The sequence below is a fragment of the Protopterus annectens genome, chromosome 2.part0 (assembly GCF_019279795.1).
Source record: "Protopterus annectens isolate FY-2018-M chromosome 2.part0, PAN1.0, whole genome shotgun sequence".
NCBI lineage: Eukaryota > Metazoa > Chordata > Ceratodontiformes > Protopteridae > Protopterus > Protopterus annectens.
In genome coordinates this window covers 577342061-577369313 of record NC_056728.1, presented here as the reverse complement: position 1 = coordinate 577369313, position 27253 = coordinate 577342061, and the positions used below count along the sequence as shown (strand labels likewise).

The window sequence follows — 27253 nt, the reverse complement described above, 5'->3', positions numbered from 1 at the left end:
GTCTGCAACTTTTACAGTGTGGGATCCGTCAGTGAGCCAGTTGGCAACCCATCTTGTGACGTAGGGATTTATACCTAGTTTAGCTATAACGCCAAAATGGGGAATGGTGTTGAAAGCTAGGCGAGGTCAAGATAGGCTGTGTGAACCACCTTACCCTCTTCTACGGCTTTGGTGACTGCTTCAAAGAAGTTGATCAGGTTCAGAAGGCATGATCTGCCTTTCACAAACCCGAACCACATGGGGTCCAGAGTCTGGAGGTTACCAATGTCTTTGTTTATGAGTTCCATGATGATACGTTCCTTGGCCTTGCAGACCAGGCTCGTCAGGCTAATAGGGCGATAGTTACCAGGATCAGTGGTGGCTCCCCCTTTGTGGAGTGGGATAACTGTTGCTGTGCGCCATTCAGTGGGCACAAAGCCAGATGTGAGACTATGACTTGAACATGGTGCTTAGGTGGGGAGCCAGTTTATTCTGAAGTTCGTGTAAAACGCAACCTGGGATGTTGTCCGGTCCCCTGGATGCTGTGTTTTTGGTTTTAGAGAATGCAGCTTTTCACATTGATGTGATTACAGGGACTCTGCATTCTTCCTGTTTAGATATGGGCCCTTTAGAGGATGAGAGGGGGGTAAAGTTAGCACTGAACCTATCTTCCAGGATGTTGGCGATATCAGTTGGTTCTGTAATTTTCATGTCGTTGTGCTGTAACTTGGAGCAGATTCGATTTCCCTTGGGAAATTAGCTTTTTCTCTCCTCACAGAGATCTTTTGTGCACACGGTCAATATTTTACCATTCACTCACAAAACAGGAACTAGATGAAACAAGTACAATTACCATTACACAACAGAAGCACTTATAAAGAAAGGAATTAATTTTTTTTCTGCTGAATAACTTCAGAGTACAATATTAATAATTACTACCTGGCCTTCCTGAATGTTGGATAAGCTCACTTCTAATACAAATGTGCACACACTGACTTCTAATATCATAAATAAATTCCAAAATAAGAGCTAGGTAATGACTAAAAAACCTATGGCTTGGACTTTCCAGTTTCTACACTATTATGCACTCTTCTATCAAATATTGTGCATAACACAAATTCAACCTTAATCGTCAAACATTACTCTCAATATTAACCCCTTTTAAAGAGCACTTACAACCTATAATACATTTTCTTGTCTTTCAGTAAATGTTCGTCCCTACAGAATGATCCTATAAAACATTTGGGTCTTTTACAGTCCCTGTAAGAATTTATTCTGTTGCAAACAAAAAAATCTTTTTCTTTGTGTTACGAAAAGAAAGGGGAAAACAGTGAGCCTGCTGACTGAAAACACCAAGGAGGACAATGGTTACACAATCAGAATAACACACCGACTAACTTCACTTTTGTAATACATGTTTTTACCTTGCAATTCTTGCCTTTCATTGAAGATAACAAAACAACTTTCCTACTACTGCTACTAGACATTTTACCAGAAACACTGCTATAAACAACCCCAGGACTGTTTGGTTCCACTCCACTAAGAAATATATATGACAGATATTATCCTCTCTCAAATTATCTAAATAAACCCGCTGAAACCAATTTAACAGTCTTCAAAGACTTCAGGCACACAGATATCTTCAAATTATATGACAAATTCTCAAAATTCATGTATACCATCACCCCAGGCACTGCCTCAACAGACAGATTCACAAAACAGTTTTATACCCACAAACTGTCAGTCCCATCCAGATCCAGATAATATGGGAAATTTAAAAGAAAGCCACCCAGGTGGTCCATCAACATACATAAAATCTATAATAAAAGGGATAAAAATCAAGAGTGTACAGCGGATCCCCCAAGTCAAGAAAATATTAGGAATTTACTAAGAATGGGGCCTAAATGAAAGGCCAGCACTGGCACAGTTTTTAATAGAATCTAAAACAGAAGCTACCATTAAAAAAAAGGAACAATTAGTAGAGCATATAAAATATTGCATGATAATTATAAGAATTAATCAAAGAAGCTTAGAAAGGATTGGGAAGAAAGACTGGATAAGCAATTCACACAGAGACAATGTGGGGATACAAGTATATCTCCCAAATATACAACATAGTCTGTAAGACTTGGGATCCTTGCTTGTACAGAGGTATTTTTATACCCAAAGTAGACTCCAAAGAATTTTTCCTCAGCTGGATAGCAAATGCTGGCGATGTGATGGGCAAGAAAGAAGTGGCGGGAACATATTTTTTGAGTGTGTAATGAGCTGGCCGACTTCAGGGATTCCCTGCAAACTGCTCTGTCGGAGACGCTGGGTGAGCAGACTGAATTGACTGGGGGAGATAATATTTTTGAGCTACGAGATACAATCGGAATTCCTAGACAAAGTAAAGCCTTGCTGAGTGTAATAAATTGTGGCTGACAAATAAGCAATTACTAGAAAACAGAAATCAAAGTCTAGACCAGCTTTACTAGAAGTATTAAATATAGTAACAGAAATACAACAACTGAAATTGAAATCTTTGGAAAAGGGACAGAACAAACTACAGAGAAAAAAATAAGAATTGTTGGAACAATATATGCAGAGAAGGAACAAGGTTTAAGAGGCATGATTTGGGTGAGCCATATAATGCTTAACTGACAATGACTGGATAGTTGACAAGTGATGCACAATGTATGCAACTACAATTGTTTCAATGCTGGCTGTGATGTATAATATTTGCAACTAAAGTGATGTCAATGTTTCTTTTTCATTTATATAAATATAAGATTGTGTCACAATATTTTAATAAAGATGTTTATTAAAACATTTTTTAAACGGATAGATCTAGAAAAGGCACCCCATGAACTCAGGCTGGCACCTCAAGCCAAGGACAATTACAAAACCTTCTTTGGTTATGTTATGTTATAAAACTAAGATACAACACTCAATATACCAAAGTCATACTAACAAGAAAAAACTACTCTGAACTGGTTGACAACACCAATGTTCTAGCAATAGTCAGTGAAAATTTCACCCATAAGAACTATCCAAAGCCCTACGATCCCTGCAGCTCTCAGTCCCAATGCCATAATAACCAAAGAGCATGTTCTCCATGGGACCAGCTAAAATACCTAGCTGCCTGATATACAGCAACAAGCATGCTCTGGTGGAGCCTCTACACAAGCTATTTAACCTGACCGGCTTAGTCACGGAAGCTTGGCATACAGCACTAATGATGCCACTCTAATGGGCTTACTCTCGACTACAGAAACTATAGGCCCATCAGCCTTAGGAATCTCATTTGTAAGGAGATGTGCACACATTATAACAGACTTGATTAACATGGACATTAAAAATCTCATCAGGCTAGATTCACAACAATCTGGTTTCATAAAAGGTGAATCCTTTCAAATGAACCTGATTAACTTCTTTGACAATGTAAATACTGTACACATAACTTACCTTGATTTGGCAAAGGCATTTAACACCATACTAACATAATTAAACTATATGCATTACAAATCGATCTTGTATAGTAAGATGGATACCAAATTGGCTAAAAGAAAGCCAGAACACATAAGGTGTGGGTGGCAGGGGCAGCATCAGAGTACATGAAGTTGACCAGTGGTGACCCACACAACTCTCCTCTAACTGAAAGAATGAAAACCAAGATATACAAACCGGGAGTAACTGTCAAAACCCCATCCAACACAGACGCTTTCTAGCAGGAACTTACACTTAAAAGCCTTGTGTGTGGAAAATGGGTTTAAACTAAATGATACAAAATGCAACAATGTTGCATTTGGCAGCAAACCATTACCACAATAACCAGCATTAACAACGCCCCACTTCAAAATTAAAATTTAGAGACCCAGGAGCCTATGTTCATAATTCCTTCTCCTTTGACCTCCATGTAGCAACAATTGCCAAAAAGTCCTTCTGCTTGCCACAGCTGATCACCAAGGGAATATCATACAGATCAAAAAAGGTATTTTTCCACTAGTATTAAACACTGATTAGACCAATTATAAAGCACAATACTCCATTTGGGATACACATCACCAGACATACCAAACAACTGCAAAGATTCCAGAAGTTCCTGAAAAATAGGGCCAATCAGTCTGCAGACTATTACATGCCTAGCCAAGAGCCAGTGGTCAGAATCAAAATGTGAACACTGTATCAGCAAGGTAAAACCCTAACTATTATGTCAATCCTTGACAGGCTAATACCTAAACTACTGGAAAAGACTAGAAGCACACTTTTCTCTGTCTTATAGGGTCCTCAAAGGGTCAGCAACCAGGGATCTAGTAGTTCTGGATAACTTGTACCTTCATAAATCAAACAGTCCCACACATACCAGAACAAGAAACCTAGTTCTGTAGATCAATAAAACAAGTGAGAGAGATTTTTGTTACTCAGCATCTACCTTACCTCTGAAATAGATTCCCCCTGCAGGTAAAGCAGTGTGACAATCTTCCTTCAAACCAGACTTGGATAGTTATTCATAAATTTACCACAGACATGAATGGCACAGACCTCCATGAGAAGGAAAATAAAGTCTAGGGTAGGACCTGGCAAGCAGTAATGGTTGCAGCATTCAGCATCCTTAAAATTCCTAGGATTCCTACAAATACAGCTTAATGTCATGCTGCCAAATAAATCCCACAATAAATAAATAAATACATTTTTCCAGAAACGTTTATCGTCTTCTTCTTCAGCAGGACAGTCCATAGTTTTCAGTCTTGAAAGATAATGTGCTGTCATCAAAAATCAAGATTTCAAGAAGTCTCCTTATAAATTAGATCAAAGAAAGTTTCCCAGTCTTAGAACTAACAGTATCTGACAATTCAGAGTCATGCTTATTGGTCAATTCTCTGTATGCAAAAGTTTTACAAGTGACAAAGTAATATTCAGTACAGGAGTATGGTGAGATGCACCATCACAACTTGTACTTATGACCCATTTTCACTCAAAAAAAATAGCTGCATAGTATAATGTACACAACATCATCCACTTGATCATATATAGTTTTATCTGCAGATACAAGAGTTTGAGATAGTGTGCAAATTAGTGAGAGTGTGTGACTGTGTATATACGTATATGAGTGTGTGTTTTTAACCATCAAGTTCATTCCAGTATGCACACAGCCATGCACATGTTATGGGGGGTGTAGCAATGTAAGCCCTTTCTCAGCCATGCACATGTTATTGGGTGTGTAGCAGTATAAGCCCTTTCTCAGCCACAACCAAGGTAAAAAATCACAAGTCCAAAATCAACAGTTTTACACGCATAAGCATATTTCAAGGGTTTCTACATAGCTCACATTCGCGTGCCTCAAGACACGTGTATACAGTACAGGTAAGGACAGCGTAACAACTCATTCTACACCCAACTGCAGCATGCAAATTAAGTCCAAGTCTTTATAACAATAGCAGACCTATTATATGGTGAAGCATAAGCAATTAAACACTTCAATACAAATAAAAGCAACGATTTCCTCTGAAGGGAAATGTGCAATATTATTTATTATGGCCATTACACTGCAGTAGCTAATGAACATTTTGTATGTCCCCAAACACCTTCATTGGTGAGGACTACTATTTCATCTTCCTTAAAAGGTGGTCAACTAGTTGGCTTAAAGCCACAGCTCTCAACGAACGTGGGACAAATCTCAGCAGAATCAGGGTCAAATCCAGAAACAGTTGGGACACTTTTTAAAACATTAATATTACTAGTTTAATACATTAACAGAATAAGAAGACGTGAATTAATACATATTTTCTGAAGTAAAAGAGGTCCACAGTTTTAATTAATTGTCATTATTTAAGTGAAATCCACCACGTTTTCTCCAAAAGTCACCAGTTTTAGGAGTGAATAAGAGAAACACTGCTAAATTTTGAGTCAGAATCAGGGACAATTGCTAGGTATGCATACAATTAATGAATAGTATGGTGCAGAATTGAGAGTAAGCGTATAGTACTAACGATTCATCAGATCTGTACTCACCCTGAAGCCACCAAAGCACTGACAGTGACAAGACAGAATATAACTTATAGTTTAATACCTTACTCAGTGGCATCTGTTTAATTCAACCATTCACTCACCGCAGCTGCTTCAGATTTTTCTACAGCCCCCTGTATCGATGAGCAACTCTCACATTCAGGTTGTTTTTCTTTCTTTGTATCTCTTTCTGTGCTTTCAATTACACTCTCCATATCAACTTCTCATTCTTCACTCCTACCAAGTGTTTGAAAATAATGACATAACTTCCGGAAATCATAGAGGCTGGAGGAAAAACAAAGAGAGATAGAGTCCCGGACGTTACGTTACAACAACTGTTTTAGGTCACTACATTTTTTTGGCGATGTTGTAGTGTACTAGCTCACCAGATGCGCGGTAGCAAACACTACCCGAACCCCGCCCCAGCTGGTTGACGTCAAACTGTACTAATGAATATTCATTATAATGTCGTTCCTTCTCACCCGTGTGAATAATTCATTCTCCATCTAGTACGCTTCAACATCGCAATACGGAAAAGTATGTTGGAGTAAAGATAAACGAGGCTCATGCCTCTCAACTGTACCTCGTTACGAGGAACGTACCTCATTTGGGGTCTTAAAAAGTTCATGTTCCACATTGAAAGGGTCTGTAACACATTCAGTGTTTGGATTTTTTTAAGTGAAATCCATGGTAATTACAAATAAATCGTATTAATTCATTAAAAGATCTTATGTATAAGTAAAACCAGCATATTTTAACCACCATATGGCCTTCCTCGGTGAAGTTGTGAGTAAGCCATTAGTACATGTTCCACATTTTGCCTATTTGTTCCACATTATGAGGACCAGTGTTCCTCATTTTGGCGGCCTTAGGTCAACTGGTGCCAGGGTTGCCAGATTTCCGACTGGCCAGGTAGGGACTGAAAAAAAAAAAAAAAACCAGCATACGGGCCAATCAAAAATCGCTAAACACAGAGTTTCGTTTAATGCGGAACTTCCGCATTAAACACAAGAAGCTCCGTGTTTAGCGATTTTTGATTGGCCCGTATGCCGGTATACGGGCCAATCAAAAAAAAAAAACAAAGCGGAGGCTGCCCGGGATTTAAACCGGCAGGGCGGGATGCAGGATCAGGCTGCTGATCTAGGGACAGTCCCGCCCAAATAGGGACATCTGGTAACCCTGACTGGTGCCCTAGGCAAAAGGGCTCCACGGCGCCCCCCACCACACCACACCGTGCCCCCATCCTGGTCTATCTACACCAAATAAGTACTGGAAAAGTGCTCCTACTAGAGCGGTGCCCTAGGCGGACGCCTAGTTGGCCTATGCCTAAGGCCGGCTATGGAGATGGAAGGTTGAGAACTATGACTAGCCATTCTACCGTAGCCACATGAATTAAATAGTCTAAACAGCTAAATGTGTAGCTAATTTTTTAATATGTACATCTAATTAAAAGAAAAGGCTTCTGGAGAGAAAGAGAAAAGAAAGTAGCAGTCATATTATAATGGACAAATGATATATGTATGCGTCACTCATAGCACAGTAGTATAGTGGCAATTGTTGTGCTGTTCCTTGGTTTAGTGCCCTTCTGAGGTACTATGTGTTTTTAGTGTGCATGTTCTCCCTGTATCTTCATTGGTCTTTCATGGATGCTTCCACACCTCAGAGACAAGCTAGCTACAAGTCAGTTATTAGTCATGCAATAATACCTGTCTGTTCCTCATAAAATTTGTGGTTTTCTGGTAAATTATTGACTATTGAAGTTACTAAATAATACTAAATAAAGACAGACATTTGAGTTTCAGACTTTATATCCTTCAGAAAACGCGTAATAATACAAAACCTTGTATACTAGCAACTTTCTACATTTAGAGGAACAATATTTAAATTCTGCCACTATTTTTGGGCCTTTCCCCACCATTCTTTCTGACTTTGTCCAGATTTATTGCACTAAGAGGTTGAAAGGTATGGTCATGCTACTAGGTATTATTCTACATACCAGCAGGTTAGCTTCTGTGGATTCCTTCTGTACCAGTACTTTTTCTATTAACCCTAGTTTTTGCAGGGCATGTTTAACAAACTTGGGGGGGGGTGGGGGGCTATTAATCCTCGTCATTCCTTTGCAAGCTTGTTCTACCAAAAGCTGTAATGTAACTTAGCCTCGCAACTATCTTTCTTAGGCATGTCAAGGACTTGAACAGGTTGATTCTGAAGCAGAAAAAGGTCCTGCCTACATCTTTCTTGCTAACCCTGTCACATACGCTGCTTCATATCTCAGTCTTCCTATATTACTGTTTGCCCCCGTATTGTACTGCACTTTCAAACATGCCATTTCTTTTCCCTAAAAGCCGACCTTCCTTTACTATCCTGCACCCTTGCATATGTTTTCTTTTCACTACCAATCCTGGTTAAATGTATTAAAATTGCTGCCTAGCTAGTATAAGTGGATAGGACAGTAAAGAATTACACTTTTGCCCAAAAACTGTTTCTTGGAGTACATGGTTGCAGTCATTCATGTATTTATTATTGTTTTCCCCCATCTTTTAAGCCATAACTGCAGGTATATGAGCTTCTGGAACAACAAGCTTGCAAAGGAATGAGGAGGATTAATAGCTCGCACCCCCCCAAGTGTATTAAACATGCCCTGCAAAAACTAGAGTTAATAGAAAAAGTGCTGGTACAGAAGGGATCCACAGAATCTAACCTGTCTGTATATAGAATAATACGTGGTAGCATGACTGAAAACTGACTTGTAGCTAGCTTGTCTCCGAGGTGTGAAAGCACCCATAAAAGACCAATGAAGATACAGGGAGAACATGCACACTAAAAACACACAGTACCCCAGAAGAACACTAAACTAAGGAACAGCACAGCAATAATTGCCACTGTTCTACTGTGATATCCCACATTACTGCTTTATGTGCATTTATAAGTGGCACCTTATACAGATTTCATTTGTCCATTATAATATGACTGCATTTTTGTTTTCTCTTTCTCTCCAGAAGCCTTTTCTTTTAAATAGATGCACGTATTAAAACATTAACTAAACATTTAGCTTTTTGGACTATTTAATTCATGTGGCTACAGTAGAATGGCTTGTGTATATCTTTACCCCAACATACATTTCCTTACTGCAATGTTGAAGTGTACTAGATGAAGAATGAATATTCATATGGGTGAGAACCACATCATAATGAATATTCATTAGTACTGTTTGACATCAACCAGCTACGGCAGCACTTGCTACTGTGCATCTGGTGAGCCAGTACACTACGACATCGACATATATGGCATTTTTATCTTGTTTGCTCGAGAAATCTGGACAAAGGTTAAACAAAGTTATGGTGAGAACAATGGGTCAAAATCAGAGACAGTTTAAAAACTAATGGAACAACAAGTTTTGCATTACTTGCATTTTTCCAACAATAACTAGGAACCTTTAGTGTTTGGCATTATTGACTGACTGTAATATTAAGTGATTTACCAGAAAATAAATAAATAAAGGGACATATGAGAGGTATTCTTTAACCATACCCCTCAACCTCCAATATCCAGAATGTGGACTACTACTTCTCATAATGTGGAACACATTCTAACAACTTTAACTAGGAAGATCACAGCATGCCTAAAATGTGCTATTTTATACTTGCTGTAATAAGTTCTTTTGTTAAGCTGATACACTTCAGTGTAATTTATCATGAGTATTGATAAAAAAAAATCTTTAGGAATACATGGGACACCGTTTCAGTGTAGAACAGGAAATTGTTAAAGACTCAAAATGAGTAGTACTGTTCACCATGATGAGGAACAGATGAAAGGTACACTTGTAACATTTTCCATAAAAATCCAACCTTAACAGTAACAGGACAGTGATCTTCATGTAACATGCCTAGTTTTGCAACATAGCTTTACTTCTGTTTAGAAGAATTATTGCTAACAGTAGTCTGCTTCAAGCTAGAAGGTGGCTTCCTATTTGAGAACATAGGAGGGAGATCTGTATACATTCATATCATTTCACTGAACTACTGATCTGTGTGATAAGATGTGAGAAGAGGCAATAAGTGAGCACTGTGTAGGCACTAAACTTTTGTATCTTTGTAACACTGCATTTCCCTATAACCCTGTATTTCAGCTTTTGTTTCCTTGTCTCTGATTTTCCCAAGGATTGTAAGCTCCCAACTATAGTTTGTGTAAACTTAATCCGGCATCCTCCAAGGCTGTGTTCTCAGTCCTTTACTATTCTCCCTCTTTAATCAATGGCCTTCTCTGCAACCTCTACTATCTTAACAGCCTAATCTATGCTGATGACACACTCATTACTAGAACAGATCACTTCACAACAAAAACATGGCCCTCAAAAATGAATTTGAACATTAATGGAAGAACTCTTTAGTAGTAAACAAGATCATATTCAATATAAATAAAAGTACAGTTATTATTTTTTACCAACAAAAGATTAGCATGAATCGTACCTCCAAGTTTTATGACCTGCTGCGACACTTCTTCCCAGTTGTTACACTTAAGAAATACCTTAGGTTAACTTTTGCCCCCCCCCGTATCTTCCCTCCCCCACATTGAATGATAGTAATAAAAAGTCCTCATCCCAAGTTCGTGGTCTACATAATCTCTACCTACTAACAAAGGAAGCTAGACAAGCCATTGACATAAAGGTATTACTTCCCAGGCTAGAATACTGTTTGTCAGTATATGCCAGGTTCCTGGTTCTTGAAATGGTTAGTACTGATGGTAGATTAGGTAACATCAAGAATAGGGTTGAAGAGAGGGAAGGCAAATGGATCTTGAAGCTACAAGCCCATAGATTTGGGCTTAATGATAGGCTTACTATTAAGCCGTTCTTAGCTTCCAGACCTTTGAAACATTACGCATCATGCAACCTATGCTATTACAAGTGATGTTATGTATTTTTAATTCTTATTTTGTTTTTTATGATTGTGTCTTTTTATATGTTGGTTCCTTTAAGAGTGCTATGATGTCATGATATGCAGGTGTTTATAATGAGCCATCTTTTAACTGTTTTTATGTCTGATGAAGCGTTGGATAAAAACGCGAAAGCGCTCACAATTTTCTGCAGTTTCTTTATTTTTAACAATAAATGTGGATTTTGCTCAGCAAGAAGATTTCGTTGGAATTCATTCAATTGGAGTTTGTGCTACAGTCCATGGTGCACTCATCACTTTTTTACTTGATACTGTTTTACCTAAGGAGAGTGCTTTATCTGGCAGCGTTGTTTTTCTTTGTTTCATTACTGTTTCGTAGTTACATCTCTGCCAGGACATGGCCGTTATGCCTAATGAACAAGCATTGAACTTTGAAGCTGTTGAACCCTTTAATCTGGATGGAATTGTTGACTTCGATGTCAACCCATTACTTAAATTGACTATTTCAGACTTCAATGGAGCCGGAGATGCGGCGCAAACTTCGAGGAACAACATGGAGATAACGCTGGTCACTAGAAAACTTGAGAACAAGCTCCATAAATTACGTAACACGCAATGGCAGAGATTGCATATGGAAGCTTGTCTCAAGTTTAAATTAGTCCCGAGAGGCTTGAGAGTTCTCAAAATGCCAACATTCGGCGACTCTCAACCGGGACTTTTAGCTAGGTGGCAGAAATGCAACTTAGAGACTAGCTTTTCATATATACGTATTCTAATTGAACATTATGACACATGCATTTGTGAATTAAAAAAAGAAATTAAGGCTATACAAAAGGAGCTAACTGAGTTATTAAGCATGGAGCATCTAAATACATTGTTCAATGATTTGAAACACATGGTCTCTTCTTTAGACATCAAATGTCTGCATGATAAGAAACGCAAACTACAGAGGGACTTTCTCGATTTTAGCAAATCTCAGGTCTTTTCTTGGCCCAAGGACAACACACACTTGAGAACTGACAACTCGTACAAGACATCGGACAATTCGCAGAAGTCATCCATAACCATTGAGCAATCTTGCGGAGTTGCCCTGGATACTCCTACATTGAAGACGTCATCAGAAGACGCTGCTAGCGTGAATCTAGGCATGGCTCCTGTATTGGATACACATGACGATACAACAGTTTCTCGTTCTAATACTGTTGTAATAGAGGCACAAGTACATGTTGACTCCAATTCTGATGTAGCTATACATCCTGGAAATGATAGTTCACTAAGAAATAGAGGGCATGATCTATGAAGCAAACAGCTCTCCATTGATTCGTTTGTTATCCAAGCCGAGGAGGAATTATTCGGCCTGGGTGATGGTTTACCTTCTTTTCCCTTGCCTTACAGACCACACGAGAAAAGGACTTGGTCACCGCAAGGAAGAGCAACCAAGAGGAAAAATGTAGAAGACAACATGCCGTCAACAAAGAAGGTATGGAGATCGAAAACTTAATTGATTCTTGTTTTCTTAATGATGACGCATTAGTAGACAACTTGGTTGTCAATATATCAAATTATACTTTAAATGCATTTGAGATTTCTGTCCTTAACAAGGGACTTGGTTTCATTCCATCAAGTTGCAATGATGTTACGGACATCATTGTGGATGTTAGGCTATTTACAAGACATTTAGCTCTAAAACTGTTTTATGGACAGCAAGAGGAACAACCCATGAATATTCATACATCCTTTAAAAAGCCATCTACATTCATACCTCAGCAGCATCCACTTTTGGAAGCATTTGAGCAGGCTGTAGAAAAAGACTTGTTTAAATTATATAATGATGTAAATGCGAAACCACAATTTTTTAATTTAACATTGAATGAGAAACATGCTCTTGACAGCTTAAGAAACAACAACATTATTGTCATTAGACAAGCGGACAAAGGGGGCGCTGTTGTTGTTATGGACAGCTCTCAGTATGTTGATAAGATGCAATTGATGCTTTCTGACAATGATACATATTTACCTTTACCCAACTACAGTTTGAACAATCTCATAAAAGATGTACATGCTATGCTTTATGATCTGATGCTGACAGGCATTATTGATAAAGAGCTGTATTCCTATTTCTTGATTGATAAGCCTTTGGTTCCATCTTTCAGGGGTCTCCCTAAAATACACATGGACGCCTCTGATCCACCTTTGCGCCCCATTGTGTCCAGTCGAGGTTGGCTCACTGAACCTTTATCTATTTACCTTGATAAAATATTGAAACCTATCGTCTCTGAAGTTAAACACATTCTGAAGGACACAACTAATTTTTTAGATAATTTGGCAATTTTCAGTCATTCACCCTCTTTTCATCGTGATTATATATTAGTCACCCTCGATGTGAAATCTTTGTTTACATCTATTCCCAACGACAAAGGTTTGGAATTTGTCAGAGCTATGCTTGTACACAATAAGTTAACACCTCACATGATTAACAGATGTATGTCACTACTTGAGATCATTCTTGAGAACAATGTCTTATGTTATCAGAATAATTATTTTTTACAAATCAAAGGAGTAGCGATGGGTACCCCATGTGCCGACGCCTATGCCAATTTGGTGTTGGCACATTGGGAATACACATTTGTGTTGAATGGTGACTCTGAATTCATCAATCATTTAAAGTTTTACAATAGATTTGTGGATGATGTGTTTCTCCTATGGGGAGGAACTGTTGAACAACTTTTAAGTTTTGTTACATATCTTAATGCCTCCAAAGAATTCCTTAGCTTTGATTGCACTCAGTCTACAGACAACATTGATTTTTTAGATGTTAAGATCATCAAGAGTACTCATGGCTTTGATACTGAACTCTTTAGAAAGACTTGCTGAAAGAACAATCTGTTACATCGTGAGAGCATGCACCCTCAACATATATACAGAAACATCATCAAGAATCAAACCACTAGGGTTTCTAGATTGACATCCAAACAAACAGCGTATCATAAACAGAAAGCATGTTTAGCTAGGGATTTCATATCCAGGGGCTATGATAAGAAAGTAGTATTTGAGGCTATTTCTGAAGGTGATTCTACTAGAACCAATGAGGGGGCTCCGTTAATAAAAAGATCCAGCGCTCAACCTATTCAACCGAGGACCAGACATACATCCAGCACCAATAGGATTGTTATTCCGTACACCAATAGAAATAATCATGTCCTTGATATTTTCAACAAACATTGGAATCTGCTCATGATAGATGAAAACATTAGTTCCCTGGTAGATACAAAACCCAGAGTAGCATACAAGAACATGCTTTCATTGAACAGGTTACTTTGTTATGATAGGACACAAACTCCAGCTCAGAAGAGTCACAAAACAGGCACTTTTGCCTGTCATACTTGCAACCAATGTAGACACATCGCTAATACCAATATTTATATACACCCTGAGACTAAGAGGACATACACATTTAAACATTTTGCCACTTGCAAATCTATGAATTTAGTATATTTAGCTGATTGCCAACTCTGTCAGAAATTTTATGTAGGGATGACGACTAGATCGCTACGCGAACGTATTAGAGAGCATATATACGCCATAGCGAAAAGAAATATTTTGAATGCACTGGCGAAACATGTTGTGGAGCAAGGTGATACACACATGTTCAGGTTCCTGGTTCTTGAAATGGTTAGTACTGATGGTAGATTAGGTAACATCAAGAATAGGGTTGAAGAGAGGGAAGGCAAATGGATCTTGAAGCTACAAGCCCATAGATTTGGGCTTAATGATAGGCTTACTATTAAGCCGTTCTTAGCTTCCAGACCTTTGAAACATTAAGCATCATGCAACTTACGCTATTACAAGTGATGTTATGTATTTTTAATTCTTATCTTGTTTTTTATGATTGTGTCTTTTTATATGTTGGTTCCTTCAAGAGTGCTATGATGTCATGATATGCAGGTGTTTATAATGAGCCATCTTTTAACTGTTTTTATGTCTGATGAAGCGTTGGATAACAACGCGAAAGCGCTCACAATTTTCTGCAGTTTCTTTATTTTTAACAATAAATGTGGATTTTGCTCAGCAAGAAGATTTCGTTGGAATTCATTCAATTGGAGTTTGTGCTACAGTCCATGGTGCACTCATCACTTTTTTACTTGATATTCTCCCTCTTTAATCAATGGCCTTCCCTGCAACCTCTACTATCTTAACAGCCTAATCTATGCTGATGACACACTCATTACTAGAACAGATCACTTCACAACAAAAACATGGCCCTCAAAAATGAATTTGAACATTAATGGAAGAACTCTTTAGTAGTAAACAAGATCATATTCAATATAAATAAAAGTACAGTTATTATTTTTTACCAACAAAAGATTGTCATGAATCGTACCTCCAAGTTTTATGACTTGCTGCGACACTTCTTCCCAGTTGTTACACTTAAGAAATACCTTAGGTTAACTTTTGCCCCCCCCCCCCGTATCTTCCCTCCCCCACATTGAATGATAGTAATAAAAAGTCCTCATCCCAAGTTCGTGGTCTACATAATCTCTACCTACTAACAAAGGAAGCTAGACAAGCCATTGACATAAAGGTATTACTTCCCAGGCTAGAATACTGTTTGTCAGTATATGCCCTGAATTCAGCAGAAAACCTAGCTCCATCCATACATCCAGATCCCCTTTTTTGCACATGGGATTGGGGTGTCACATCAATAAATTATCTAGAGCCAAGGTTTACACCACCAGGTGGCTTGTCCTGTCAGGATAGTTATTCCACATCACACAATTGCATGCACACTCACAACTAAGGCCGATTTAGAGTGTCCAGTCCATGTACTGCATGTCTTTGGAATGTGGGAGGAAACTGAAGCACCCAGAGGAAACCCACGCTAGGCATCCCAGCTGAAAATCAAACCTGGGAACTTCTTGCTGTGAAATGAAAAATGCTTTCTGCTATGCCAATGTGCTACCCAGCACATAACCAAGATATCCTATTGAAAACAGAACAAAATCCTCAGAGTCATTCAGCTAAGCCTGTGTAAAGAGTATAATTGTACAACTCTGATTAGCTTGAAGTGGCTGCTACTTCTTAGATTCATTCAGCTAACCCTCTATAAGGAGCACTGCTGTACAGTTATCACTAAAAGTAACTACCAGTTCATGACAAAATTCCAATTCTCCTCAACACTCTCACATTCAGACTTATCAACAGCAGCTATTGTCATTCCTTAAGTAACCTGTTACACTTTTGTAATAAATCCTACAACCCAAGAAACCATGAGGACTACCTCCTGATTAGGTATCCATATACTCTATCCACACTAGAAAACTAATTTTTTAAACTTTAACTCACATCATGGAAGCCCATCAATTAAAAATCAAACAGACAACATCTCCTCAAGAAAGAATTATTTAAAACCACCTCAAACAAACATCACAATGAGTCCAATTTGATTATCTTAGCTGACTTCTGCACTTGTCCCCCATACATCAGTATCTCTTGGCCCAACATTACCTAGCTGGTTGTAAACTCACTGTTCCCTCTACTATATTTCATTCAGTCATTCAGATTATCGCTGTTTTTGAAATTCTACTGGCCCGTCTTCTCAATTGATTTACATATTGTACCTCTTCTTACGTATTTCATGCCATTAATTGTGATGTGCTATACCTACTGAAATCTAATTCAAATGGTAATTTATTTTTTCTTGTTTGATTTTTACTGTAGTTTAGCAAAGCTTAGCTTATGATTCACTAATATTTGATGATTATTATTACTGTATTTGATGACATTATAATACTATAGCTCATTCGCTGTTTAAAAGTGTGATATTGGCTTTTATCACTCTTTGTCTCTTTTAATCATGTTTTACTGCTTGCGACCAAATGTTTTCTGTCTGTATGCCTTGAGTTCTACTAGAAAAGGGTCTTTGGACCAGTGTACCTTCCTGATTAACAAGTGTAAGTAGAAAACAAAACAAGATACTCCCCTTCAAATGTAAGGGTCTATATTAGATACGCGAACGTTTGAAAGTTCGACCACCATATGGTCGACACCATACGATTGAACTTGCAAAAGTTCAAATATCTAATAAAAAATAAATAAATTACAAAAAAATACCTACCTGAACACTCTAAGCAGTGGGGCAAGCCCCCCCAGCACCCCTACACCCCCCACTCTTTAAATATATCAACTCCAAGATCGCACTACAGTGCAGAAAAGGGAAATCTTCCCATTTCGTGCTGTACAGAGATCTCTGTTACAATGTTCAAACATTCAAAAGTCCGATCATATGGTGTCGACCATATGAGATTCGGAATTTTGAATGTTCGAACATTCAATATAGACCCAAATTGTAATACTGACTTTTGTCACTCTATATCCTTTTTTAGCTTGTATTACTATGTTTGAACAAATGTTTTTCACTTGTAATTGTCTGCCTGTATGCCCCCAGATCAGTGTACAAGTAAGCCATTTTCTTACATGGTCACTATTCATCTGTGATTCTTTCGTCTTGATTCAATTGTGTCTATCCCCCTTCTTTAGGACTACATCTAGAATCTTCTTTTTTCTGCATTCCATGGCTTTTCCCTGAAATCAGTGTCATCTTGTTGCAGGAGACTCGCTCTACTCCCAATACTTTGCTAATGTAATAGTATCCCCATGCAAATAAAACTGACAAACTCGGGAGGTTTAAACCACTGCTTAAACAACATCTTAACCAATCCTGGTCCTGTACATGCTCATCACAGGGTAAAACTTTTTCACTGTACAATACTATTCAAATATTCACCTTATACATAATATTCTCAACTTTTTACTGAAATGACAAAAACAATTTTTATACATAACTGTTGCCCGTATAATCCACTAAGTTGCATGTGTGCTTTCTCTTTAGTTACTTCCACCTCTGTAAAATTTTAGAATGTATATGTATAACTGCAACTACTGTTTGTGTATAAATGTAACTAGAAATGTAGCTACTGTTTGTATATAAATATTAATAGAGATAAAACTACTGTTTGTGTATAAATGTAAATAGAAATGTAACTACTCTGTTTTTAGCACCTTTATTGAATTATCACTTAAGACATAGGCAAATTTACATTTATATAAAAGTAATCAAACTATATGAACAAGTTTATGTTTACAAACATTATACTTCACATATAATGCTATATATAATATAAACCAAGCAACATTACATGAATTATTCAATTCCTGCCTTTTTTAAAGAAGAAACGTCTTTATTAAACCATCACTTATGACATAGGTAATCATACATTTACAGTATATAAATGAAAACAAACCACACTAACACAATCCTAGTTGCAAGCATTTTACATCACAAATCATACTGACATACTCCCAGTTGCAAACATTACATATCAGTTATAATCTACCCAGTCATTTTCAGTCAAGCATTACATAGCTCATTTAAGTCCTGCCTTCTTTTAAACCTCATGCCTCCCCTGTATGTATTGTTCCCCCAATTCCCATTTTTTTCCTAGGTAGTTTGCCTCAACCCTTTACTAAAGATCCCATTTCCAGTTGTTTTATTTCTGTTACTATATTCACTACTTCTATTATAGTTGGTTTAGATTTTGATTTCCATTTTCTAGTAATTGCTTTTGTGTTTGGTTGCCACTTAGTATAATGCAATGTAAGCAAATGGAGCTTTTCTCCCTGAGCCTCCAATGAACATGGGTATTACCCAGTTGGACTTTTCTGGTAAAAAACAAATAAATAAGTAAAATAATAAATACAACTAGTACTTCAGCTCTGTCTAGGTCCTTATCGACTATGGAAGTTGGAATATCCCCATGTGATCTAAAAATGGTTTATATTCCTTGTAAGTATTACTCTCCCTTTTTACATGGAGCACACCTTTATTCTTTCCTTGTTATCATCAAGTATTTTTGCTTGGCTAAGTGGTAAAATATGCCCATCTACAAGTGCTCCCTATTTTTCTTTCCCTGTTGTGAAAGAAAGAACAAGACTTCATGCTGGACCTATAAAGAAACTTACAAAATTCAAAACCATAAAGGAACAGAGACCAATGCACATAATAACATTCTTCAGACCATCACAGTGTCTTGTAGCAGGTCAGAAGATAGAAAAGAAATGTTCTTTAAGTGTTTTTAATCCCAATAACAAGATGGTCCAACCGAAACTAAATAGTTCCTGTTCTAAAATACAAAAACATCACATTTTGTGTTGGTGCTTGGTCATTTAGCTTAGGGGGTTTCCTCTATTTAGTAATCTATCATAGGTTCAGAGGTCTATACTAAGTCAATGCTTTCACAGGTTCATAGGTGTATGCTAGACTAACGACCACTAGGGCTCTTATAAGCCTAACCGTATAACCCAGATGTGACCCACAAATTTGATTTGAGAGACATAGGTGCCAGACCAGGGGTAGGTTTCTGATTACCCATCTAATGGTCCAAGTTGAGCTTAAATATGGATAGGGAAGAACTGTGCTTAACATGGATGCTGAACATGCTCCAGAGAATGAAAAATCTCTGAGACACATATCTGTCTCTCCAACATGTCCTATTTTTGTTGCAAGCAAAATTTAGCTATTTTAATCTAGTAGTTCTGATGTTGTTTGTTTTATGTTGTGCAAATGGTTCAGCAAAATGGGGTCCAGGGATGCCTTGTACGCCAGGCAAAGATCACATCTCAGAAGTCTGTATAATACCAAGTAAAGAGACAGGACTTTGAGGCAATCAGTGTAGGATATTGTATTTACTCCCTGTATTCTTTTTGTAAGGAAACTTTGTGGACATTCCATTTGCTGCATCTGTCTACTCCTGTACATACGAAAGAGAGCATTATACTCTAGGATGGGTCTGATGACGGCCTAGTACAGTGGTATGATGACTTCTCTGGACCTAGATGCCATGCCATTGTTTATAAGTTGAAAAATGTAGAAGGATTTTCTTACTATCTCGAACACATATTGGTCAAAGGCTAGTTTACTATCGACATGAGTTCCCCAATCCCTGACTAATGAATCAACTTTTAAGGGATTTTATTGAGGACATAGTTACCAGGGATGGCAGACTTCCTGAAAGGTGCTATAATGCATTTCTCGGTACTGAGATTTAAGACATGTTTTTGGCACCAAGCATTTGTCTGTGTTAGTCCTTCCTGAAGGGTGTTCTCTTCTTGAAGGGATTCAATGACTGCTTCCAGTTTGCAATCATCTGCAAACTTGGTTAACCAGTGGCCTTTGACATTGGTTTTGATATCTGAGAATTAGATGACAAAGAGGAGTGGGCCTAGCACAGAACCATGGGGTATTCCACTGTTGACCAGCCTCTTTATGGAAGTGGCCTCACCAATTCTAACCTCCTGCATGTTATAAAGGGGTTTATACATGATTCCATAAGTTATCGACAATGCCTGAATGGGGTATTGCATGAAATACAGCTGTATGTAGGCAGTATGTACCATTTTCCCCTCATCCATTGCCTTAGTGATCTTTTCAAAGAAGACCACAAGATTCAGTAAGGATGACCTTCATTTGACAAAGCCAAACTGGGATGGATCCAGTGACTGATGATCTGCTACATCTTTGTTGATAATTTCAATGATAATTCTTTCCATGACTTTTCAAATAAGACTAGTCCAACTAATGGGTCAGTAGTTTCCAGGATCTGTTGAAGGTCCTCCATTATAAAGAGGGATGAACATCACAGTCCTCCATTCATGTGGCACAAAGTCGTTTTAAGACTATAGTTAAACAATGACTCCAGGGGTTCTGCTAAGTCATATTTCTGACTGTTCAGGAGGCATCCTGGCATGTTATTTAGGGTCTATATCAGTCCTTCGAAATGGCTGACGACTGAATACCAGATGTTCGAACTGTAAAGTTCAAACACTGATTATCGTGAAGCCACAGAACACCAAATTATTTCTCAGGGAAAGAATTCGCTGGGCCATTTCTGTGGTTTCCCAATTATCAGGACTGTGGTGGGAAGTTATGGGTCGGGTTCAGGTAAGTGTGCAATTGTGTGGATGTTAGGGTTAGGGCATGGGTTAGGTGAGTTAGGGTTAGGGCATGAGTGAAGTGGGTGTGCGATAGTGACAGGCTTTAGGGTTAGGGTGGGATAGGTGAGTTAGGGTTAGGGCGCGGGTCAGGTGAGTGTGCAATAGTACCAGACCTTAGGGTTAGGGTTTGGGTTAAGGTAAGTGGATCAGTAGTAGTGTATGTACATTTTAGTGTAGGGTTAGATGTAGGATTTTAAGTGTATGTGTGTGGATTGATGTTTTTTTGGTGTGCTTGTGTTGTGTGTGTTGGAACGATTTTTTTCTCTGGGAAAAAAAATCACTGTTCTAAGACTTCGATGTTTGTGCAATTCGTGGCTTGAAATTCGAATATATGGTGTTCGAACTTCAGCCATTTTGGTGAACTAATATTGACCCGTTATTTAGGCCCGTTGAGGCAGTTTCCATGGCGTTAGTGAGTGCAACCAGTAGATGTGTCCTAGTTATAGTTGGATGGGTTACATCTGATGGCATCTTTGTGGGGATTGTTGGGGGTTAGAGGGGGGTAAAGTTGGAACTGAAATTTGTCCACTAACAGGTTTACTATACCTCCAGACTGGATGAATGTAGCACCATTAACCACTATTTCAGCACATTGCTATGTGGTGCCTTTGAGGTTTCTGACTTAGCTGTAGAAGGTCTTATGGTTATCGTTCACCTGGGAGGCTATCTTAACCTAAGAGACAGCTTTGCTTGACCTAATTAGCCTTCTTAGTTGCCTATTTATTTTAATGAGAAAGTTTTTATCTTTATAGGAATTAGCCTTCCTGATTTTTGCCATTTTTTTTCTTTTGGTGTATATCCTGTTTAATTTGGGATGTCACCTAGGTGGTTTGTTTCAAGGGCTAGTCCTGGGCTTACTTCTGCTGTGTACAGCAGCCTTTATTCAGCCATTGGTATGGTTGCACAGAATTTCTGAGAGAAATTCAGCTTGGGCTGCTGTGCTCTCAGGGTTAGAAGGGGCATTGAATTTTGACAAACTATCACTTAATAGAAGGTAATTTGTCTTGTAATAGTTCCCAACTATTACTGGTTTTAATGATATTATTGAGTTAATTTTGATTTTGAAGGATACAGCTATATGGTAAGACCTTACCAGAGAGGACGAGATATTGGGGGGCACCATTCCCCCATATTTGTGAGCATGATGTCCATTATGTTAGATCCTCTAGTGGGTGTGTTCACTGTTTGGTCAAGGGTGTTTGTATTTATGAAGTCCAGGAATCTTTGTGCCTGCAGATTTGAGGTTGTGTAGGATTCCTAGCCTAGAGGGGTAATTAAAGTCTCCCATGAGTAGGGTGTTAGGTTGTATGGTAAATGTCCCCAGTAGGTCCAAGTATGCATTGTGAGCTTCTTGGGATATAGAGGGTGACCCGTATTTGGCTAGGATATGGTAAGGGATTTTGTCTATGGTGATCTGCATGTGAAGAAACTCCAACAAGTCATCCTGTTTGACCACCCTAGAAGTATACTTGTTATTGATTTATATTGAGACAGCTCCACCTTTAACACTTGTCTGTGCAGCTACTGTTCTAAAAGTGTGGAAGGCACTGAAACCTTGCACTGCCAGGATAGTTTCTGATGCTTTAAACTATGTCTCGGTAACTGCAAAAATGTCTATATTTTCGAGTGTGAGGAGGGCTTGGAGGGGGTGTGTTTTTTTTATTTAGGCTCTTGCATTGAACAGTAACACCATGAGTTTCATTTGAGTTGATTTTGCTATGTCGGTAGATTTGTCAATTTGGCATTGTATAAAAAAGGCATTATGGGAGTAGGAAAAGTTTTAGCCAGTCTTTAAAAGCCTAGAGGAGAAAGGTGCAGGCCATCCTGGCAAGGCAATGTAGTCTGTTAACCAGGTCCTCCCAAGCTAACAAATATTGGATCCCCTTACAATGACACTAGAAATACAGCCAGTTGTTGAAATCAATCATTTTCTGCTCATATTGTGGCTTCATCCTTAGTGATGGTAATATGCTGCTCAATGGTAGAGTCATACCAGTCTGAAAGCTCCAAAATGTCTCTCACGTCACATAGTTCAGATAAGTACATCTCAGGTAATTTACATCTTCATGGACTATGATGGAATCATTCTGGTACCTGTGATGTAATGACTTGTGTGCATGTGTGCATGATTAGTTGATCCTGGCTCCAGATAAGCAACTAACAGTTATCTTCTCCTTGTTCAGCCTGGTTAGAGGGGCATCAGTATATCTTACAATGGAGTCCCCTATGATAAGAGTCCTGTAAAGTGTGTTTTCTTGCCTTAGGAGGTGCTTAGTGTTTGAGGCTCTACTGACAGTGACAGTATGTGTGGTGTTTGGTGTTCTTTTTTGAGTTCCTTTGGGCTTGCTAAGGCATAGTGTTAACAACAAGTGGTCTTGGCAGTCTTTGCTGTCTATGTGTATGGTGTGTTCTATGTGAGGTTGGTGCTCTATGAATAATTTCCAACACCTGATATGCATTTGTATGCAAGAGGTTAGCCTCCAGTGTCATTATGTAAGTACACCTCTTGCATACTGTGTCTGCTTCTATAAGGAATAAGTCATCATCAGTAAACATGAGACAATTGCTACATTGTCTGAAGGTGCCCATATCAGCCAAGCTGGCTACAGAGAAGTTAGGAAACTGCATATCCATACTGTCCAGTCCTTTCATTGGTGAGCTACAAGGGGGTGGTGTATTGGGGTTAGAAGGCTATTAGGAGTGCTTTGTTGGTGTATAGTAATAAGGGTGCTTTGTTGGGGCAGATTATGCTAAACAGTATAAATTATACTAACTTTAATGTTTACACAATACTGAATTCTACTAAATCTGTAAGTGTTACTATTTGATGTCCATCTAGCTGCTCTAAGGTTGTCAGCACACAAGGTATTTGCTCTATATTGCTGCTTTATAGGGTGCAGTTTTATGGACCATTCTACAGGAGAAATTTATTTTCTAGGTGCTTGCTACTGTACAGGGCACTGCTAACCCACTCAAAAGTGCACAATTTATAGTGGCACAGGATGAACAGAAAACTGCCCAATGAACCCTGTGGCCAATAAAATGACTACAATATGAGGCCTTTTGTGTTTTTCCCAACTCAGATAGACCAGGCAAATACCTTCTGCTGCAAGATGAGTAAAATCTAACCCTCCCATTGTTAAAACACAGTACAAGAGACCCACAAGTGCAATGCTACCAAAAACAAATTAAACAGATAGCTGGAAATCCCTTGCTGAAATCAATTTCAAGACAGTCTTACAGCAGTAACAGTGAGAGGAACAGTATTTTTTTTCCAAAAAAATTCAGGGAAATGTATAGACATAAAAGCAGGAAACAATAGCGACCACTCAAAATAACTTAAGTAAGTACAATTTAGCAATCAAAGGTACCTAACTCTACCTGGATGGCAGTGGATACATGTAAAACACTTCTGGAATGCAGGCCAGGACTCCAAGCTTTGCTGAGGTCTAGGAAATGAGCAGGAGACAGTGCATAATAAAGGAGGTTTACTCAAGAGCAATACTGGTTTGCTGGGTGGGGACTCAGTATTATGGATCTGTGGAAAACAATGTGTGGGAAGAGTACATAAATAGCTTATACAACAGACAATAGCAATGAAAGAGGGGAGGAAGTTTGGAAATCAGATTACCATAAGGGATGGAGATGAGAGACACCACTGTATAAAACAATCATAGCAAAAGGATGGGAGGGTTGGGAAAGTTTTTCAAGGAACAAACAGACAAGCTAGGGAAGCATTTAATGAAATAAATGCAAATATATGCAATATTATAACTCTTTAGGAAACTTTAGCTTAATGTGCTAGCGGGGGATATGGCAGATACAGAATGCAAATTTAAGCAGCTAAATGATAAGGAGAATATTAAAGCACCGAACCACAAACTGGAGAAGAGACAATTCTGTCACTATTTGAACTTCTACTAAAGTTTAAGGCACCAGACTATGTAGAAATGTAATATTAACACTGTTTATGGAGAAATTCAGTAATAGATGATTAAGGCTGAAATCTGGAAGTAGTAGTACACAGTCCCTGTCACAACTATGAATTAAACTACAGGACTATGGCCTAGCTGGGTTTAAAATGCAAACAGCTTTTACAAGTAATTCTAGTTGTGGAAATAGAAGTACAGAAAAATGTAGAAAAACAGTCTTCCCACAACTACTAATTAAAATACCAGACTAAGGTCCCACAACAAACTAAGAAATGCAATCAGAAAACTTTTTTTGGCTAAAACATGTAACAGAGCAGAAATGTACAAAGAAGCATCACCGCACAGGTCACTATAAGTGCAACTTAAATATTTAAGCAGAACTTGAAATAATTAAAATAATTTAATTATCTTTCCTTTTTGATGAAAAGCTAGTTATTCACAGTTCCCCACCTCTTCAACCATTGTAGGCTTAGTGAACCATGATATAGAAGAGGAAAGTAAGGTAATAGTTTAGAAGATGATGGCTGGAGGTTGAGTTGATTAGCTTGGATAATGCTAGCAGAAAGAGAATGGATAGGATAAAAAGGAGGAAGATAGAAGTAGAGAAGAAATGGGTAGATTGAGATGTGATAATGTTTAGTTTTGCTTGGTTAGAAGTTTGTAGCCAGTGACTCCTGTGATGAATTTACACACACACACACACACACACACACACACACACACACACACACACACACACACACACACACACACACACACACACACACACACACACACACACACACTGCCATACCACCCACCCCGTCCACCTCTACTTTGCTTCCCCTTACCTAACCTAAATCTGAATTGCTTGGTTGTGTAATGATTTCTGTATAAACCCTTTTTCTAGCACTTGCACAATGCATTAGCTTCTCCTACCTGTATGACTTTCTGGTTCAAGAAATACAACAGTTTCCTGTATGCCTAAATAAATGGTAACACATCAGGAATTATCACTTGATTGCACTATGCAACAATTGATAATTCTCTTTCATTTCTGTCTGACCATTGACATCATCATCATTAACCGCCCCCTTTTTTTCCACTTTCTACATGGTCTTTAGGTATTGTGTTAACTGTTACCATCTGTCTTTATTCAATGCCACTCTCCCACCTTCTTTGGCACTCATGCCTAACAGTTACAGTTCATCTCTCACACAATCCATCCACTTCTTTGCTGGATGCCCTTGTTTTCTCTTGCCTTCTTCCTGTCTTTTTCCAAATCTTCTTCACCAAATTGTCTTCTGCTTTTCAGCAAATGTGCCCAAACCACCATAATGTGTTCTCTTTCACCTTTTCTGCAGTTGGAGCTACTTTGTCTTCTGCTACGATATCCTCATTTCTTCATCTGTCACAGTGTACGTCCTACCACACATCTCAGGCACTTTATCTTCATCACCTCTAGCTGCCTCAACTGCTATGTTTTTACTGCCCAGGTTTCTGTACTATGCAGTAGTATAGCAATAACCCACTCCTGGGTGTGGGTTATGCTGGATTTACCCATGGTTGGCGTGGTTTGGTCCCGAGGGCGAAGCCCAAGGGACCAAACAAAGCCAACCGTGGGTAAATACAGCGTTACCCACACCCAGAAGTGGGTTATTGCTATTATACCATGACATTATTTAAGAAAAGAAACTATTACTTTTCTTAAATAATGGCATAGTATAATGCCTGTTTACTGCCCTTCCGCAGATGTCTGGCATCCGGCAGTTCTGATGTACCGCGCCTGCGCAGTACATCAGATGAGCAACGGAGAACGCAAGATCTCCGTTGCTTTTTACTGTTTCGCTATGTTAAATGGGTTTAACATAGTGAGACAGTAATAAGCAATGGAGACGTTGCTTATTTTAAACTGTCTCGCTATGTTAAACCCATTTAACATAGAACAGGCAAAAAGCAACGGAGATCTTGCTTTCTCTGTTGCTTTTAAACCTGCTATGTTAAATGGGTTTAGCATAGCGAGACAGCTTTAAACTAAGCAACGGAGATCTCCGTTGCTTATTTTAAAGCTGTCTCGCTATGTTAAACCCATTTAACAATGTTTAAAGTAGAGTTATACTAATGGAAAAAAGTCCGGGCGACCGGACCTTTTTCTATTAGTATAACTCAATTTACAATGTGCACGCTGGCCAATCAGCGTGCACGTTTTGGGGGGGTCATGGTATAATACTGGTTATGCCACTATTTTGTACATCTTACTTTTCAGCATACTTCATCCATACACTACCCCTGACACTCTGTGCCAGTTGGCTACGGCCCCTCTGATTCTAGTTTTGACCTCCTCATTCAGACTTCTCTTCTCCTCAATCACCCCTACCAGATACATGAAGCTGTTAGCCTGTTCCACTATTTTCCCTTCTGTCTCAATTC

At 38.5% G+C, this 27253-nt stretch overlaps 1 protein-coding gene across 1 annotated transcript in view; it reads right to left on the bottom strand.

Annotated features, from left to right (window-relative positions):
* Window positions 1-6343, bottom strand: part of ERI1 (exoribonuclease 1) — a 179252-nt gene extending 172909 nt beyond the window's left edge. Inside the window, exon 1 of the mRNA XM_044060940.1 lies at window positions 6072-6343. Within this exon, the coding sequence (XP_043916875.1) occupies window positions 6072-6182 (111 nt within the window). The 5' untranslated portion in view covers window positions 6183-6343. The remainder of the gene's footprint in view (window positions 1-6071) is intronic.
* Window positions 6344-27253: the final 20910 nt, after the last annotated feature.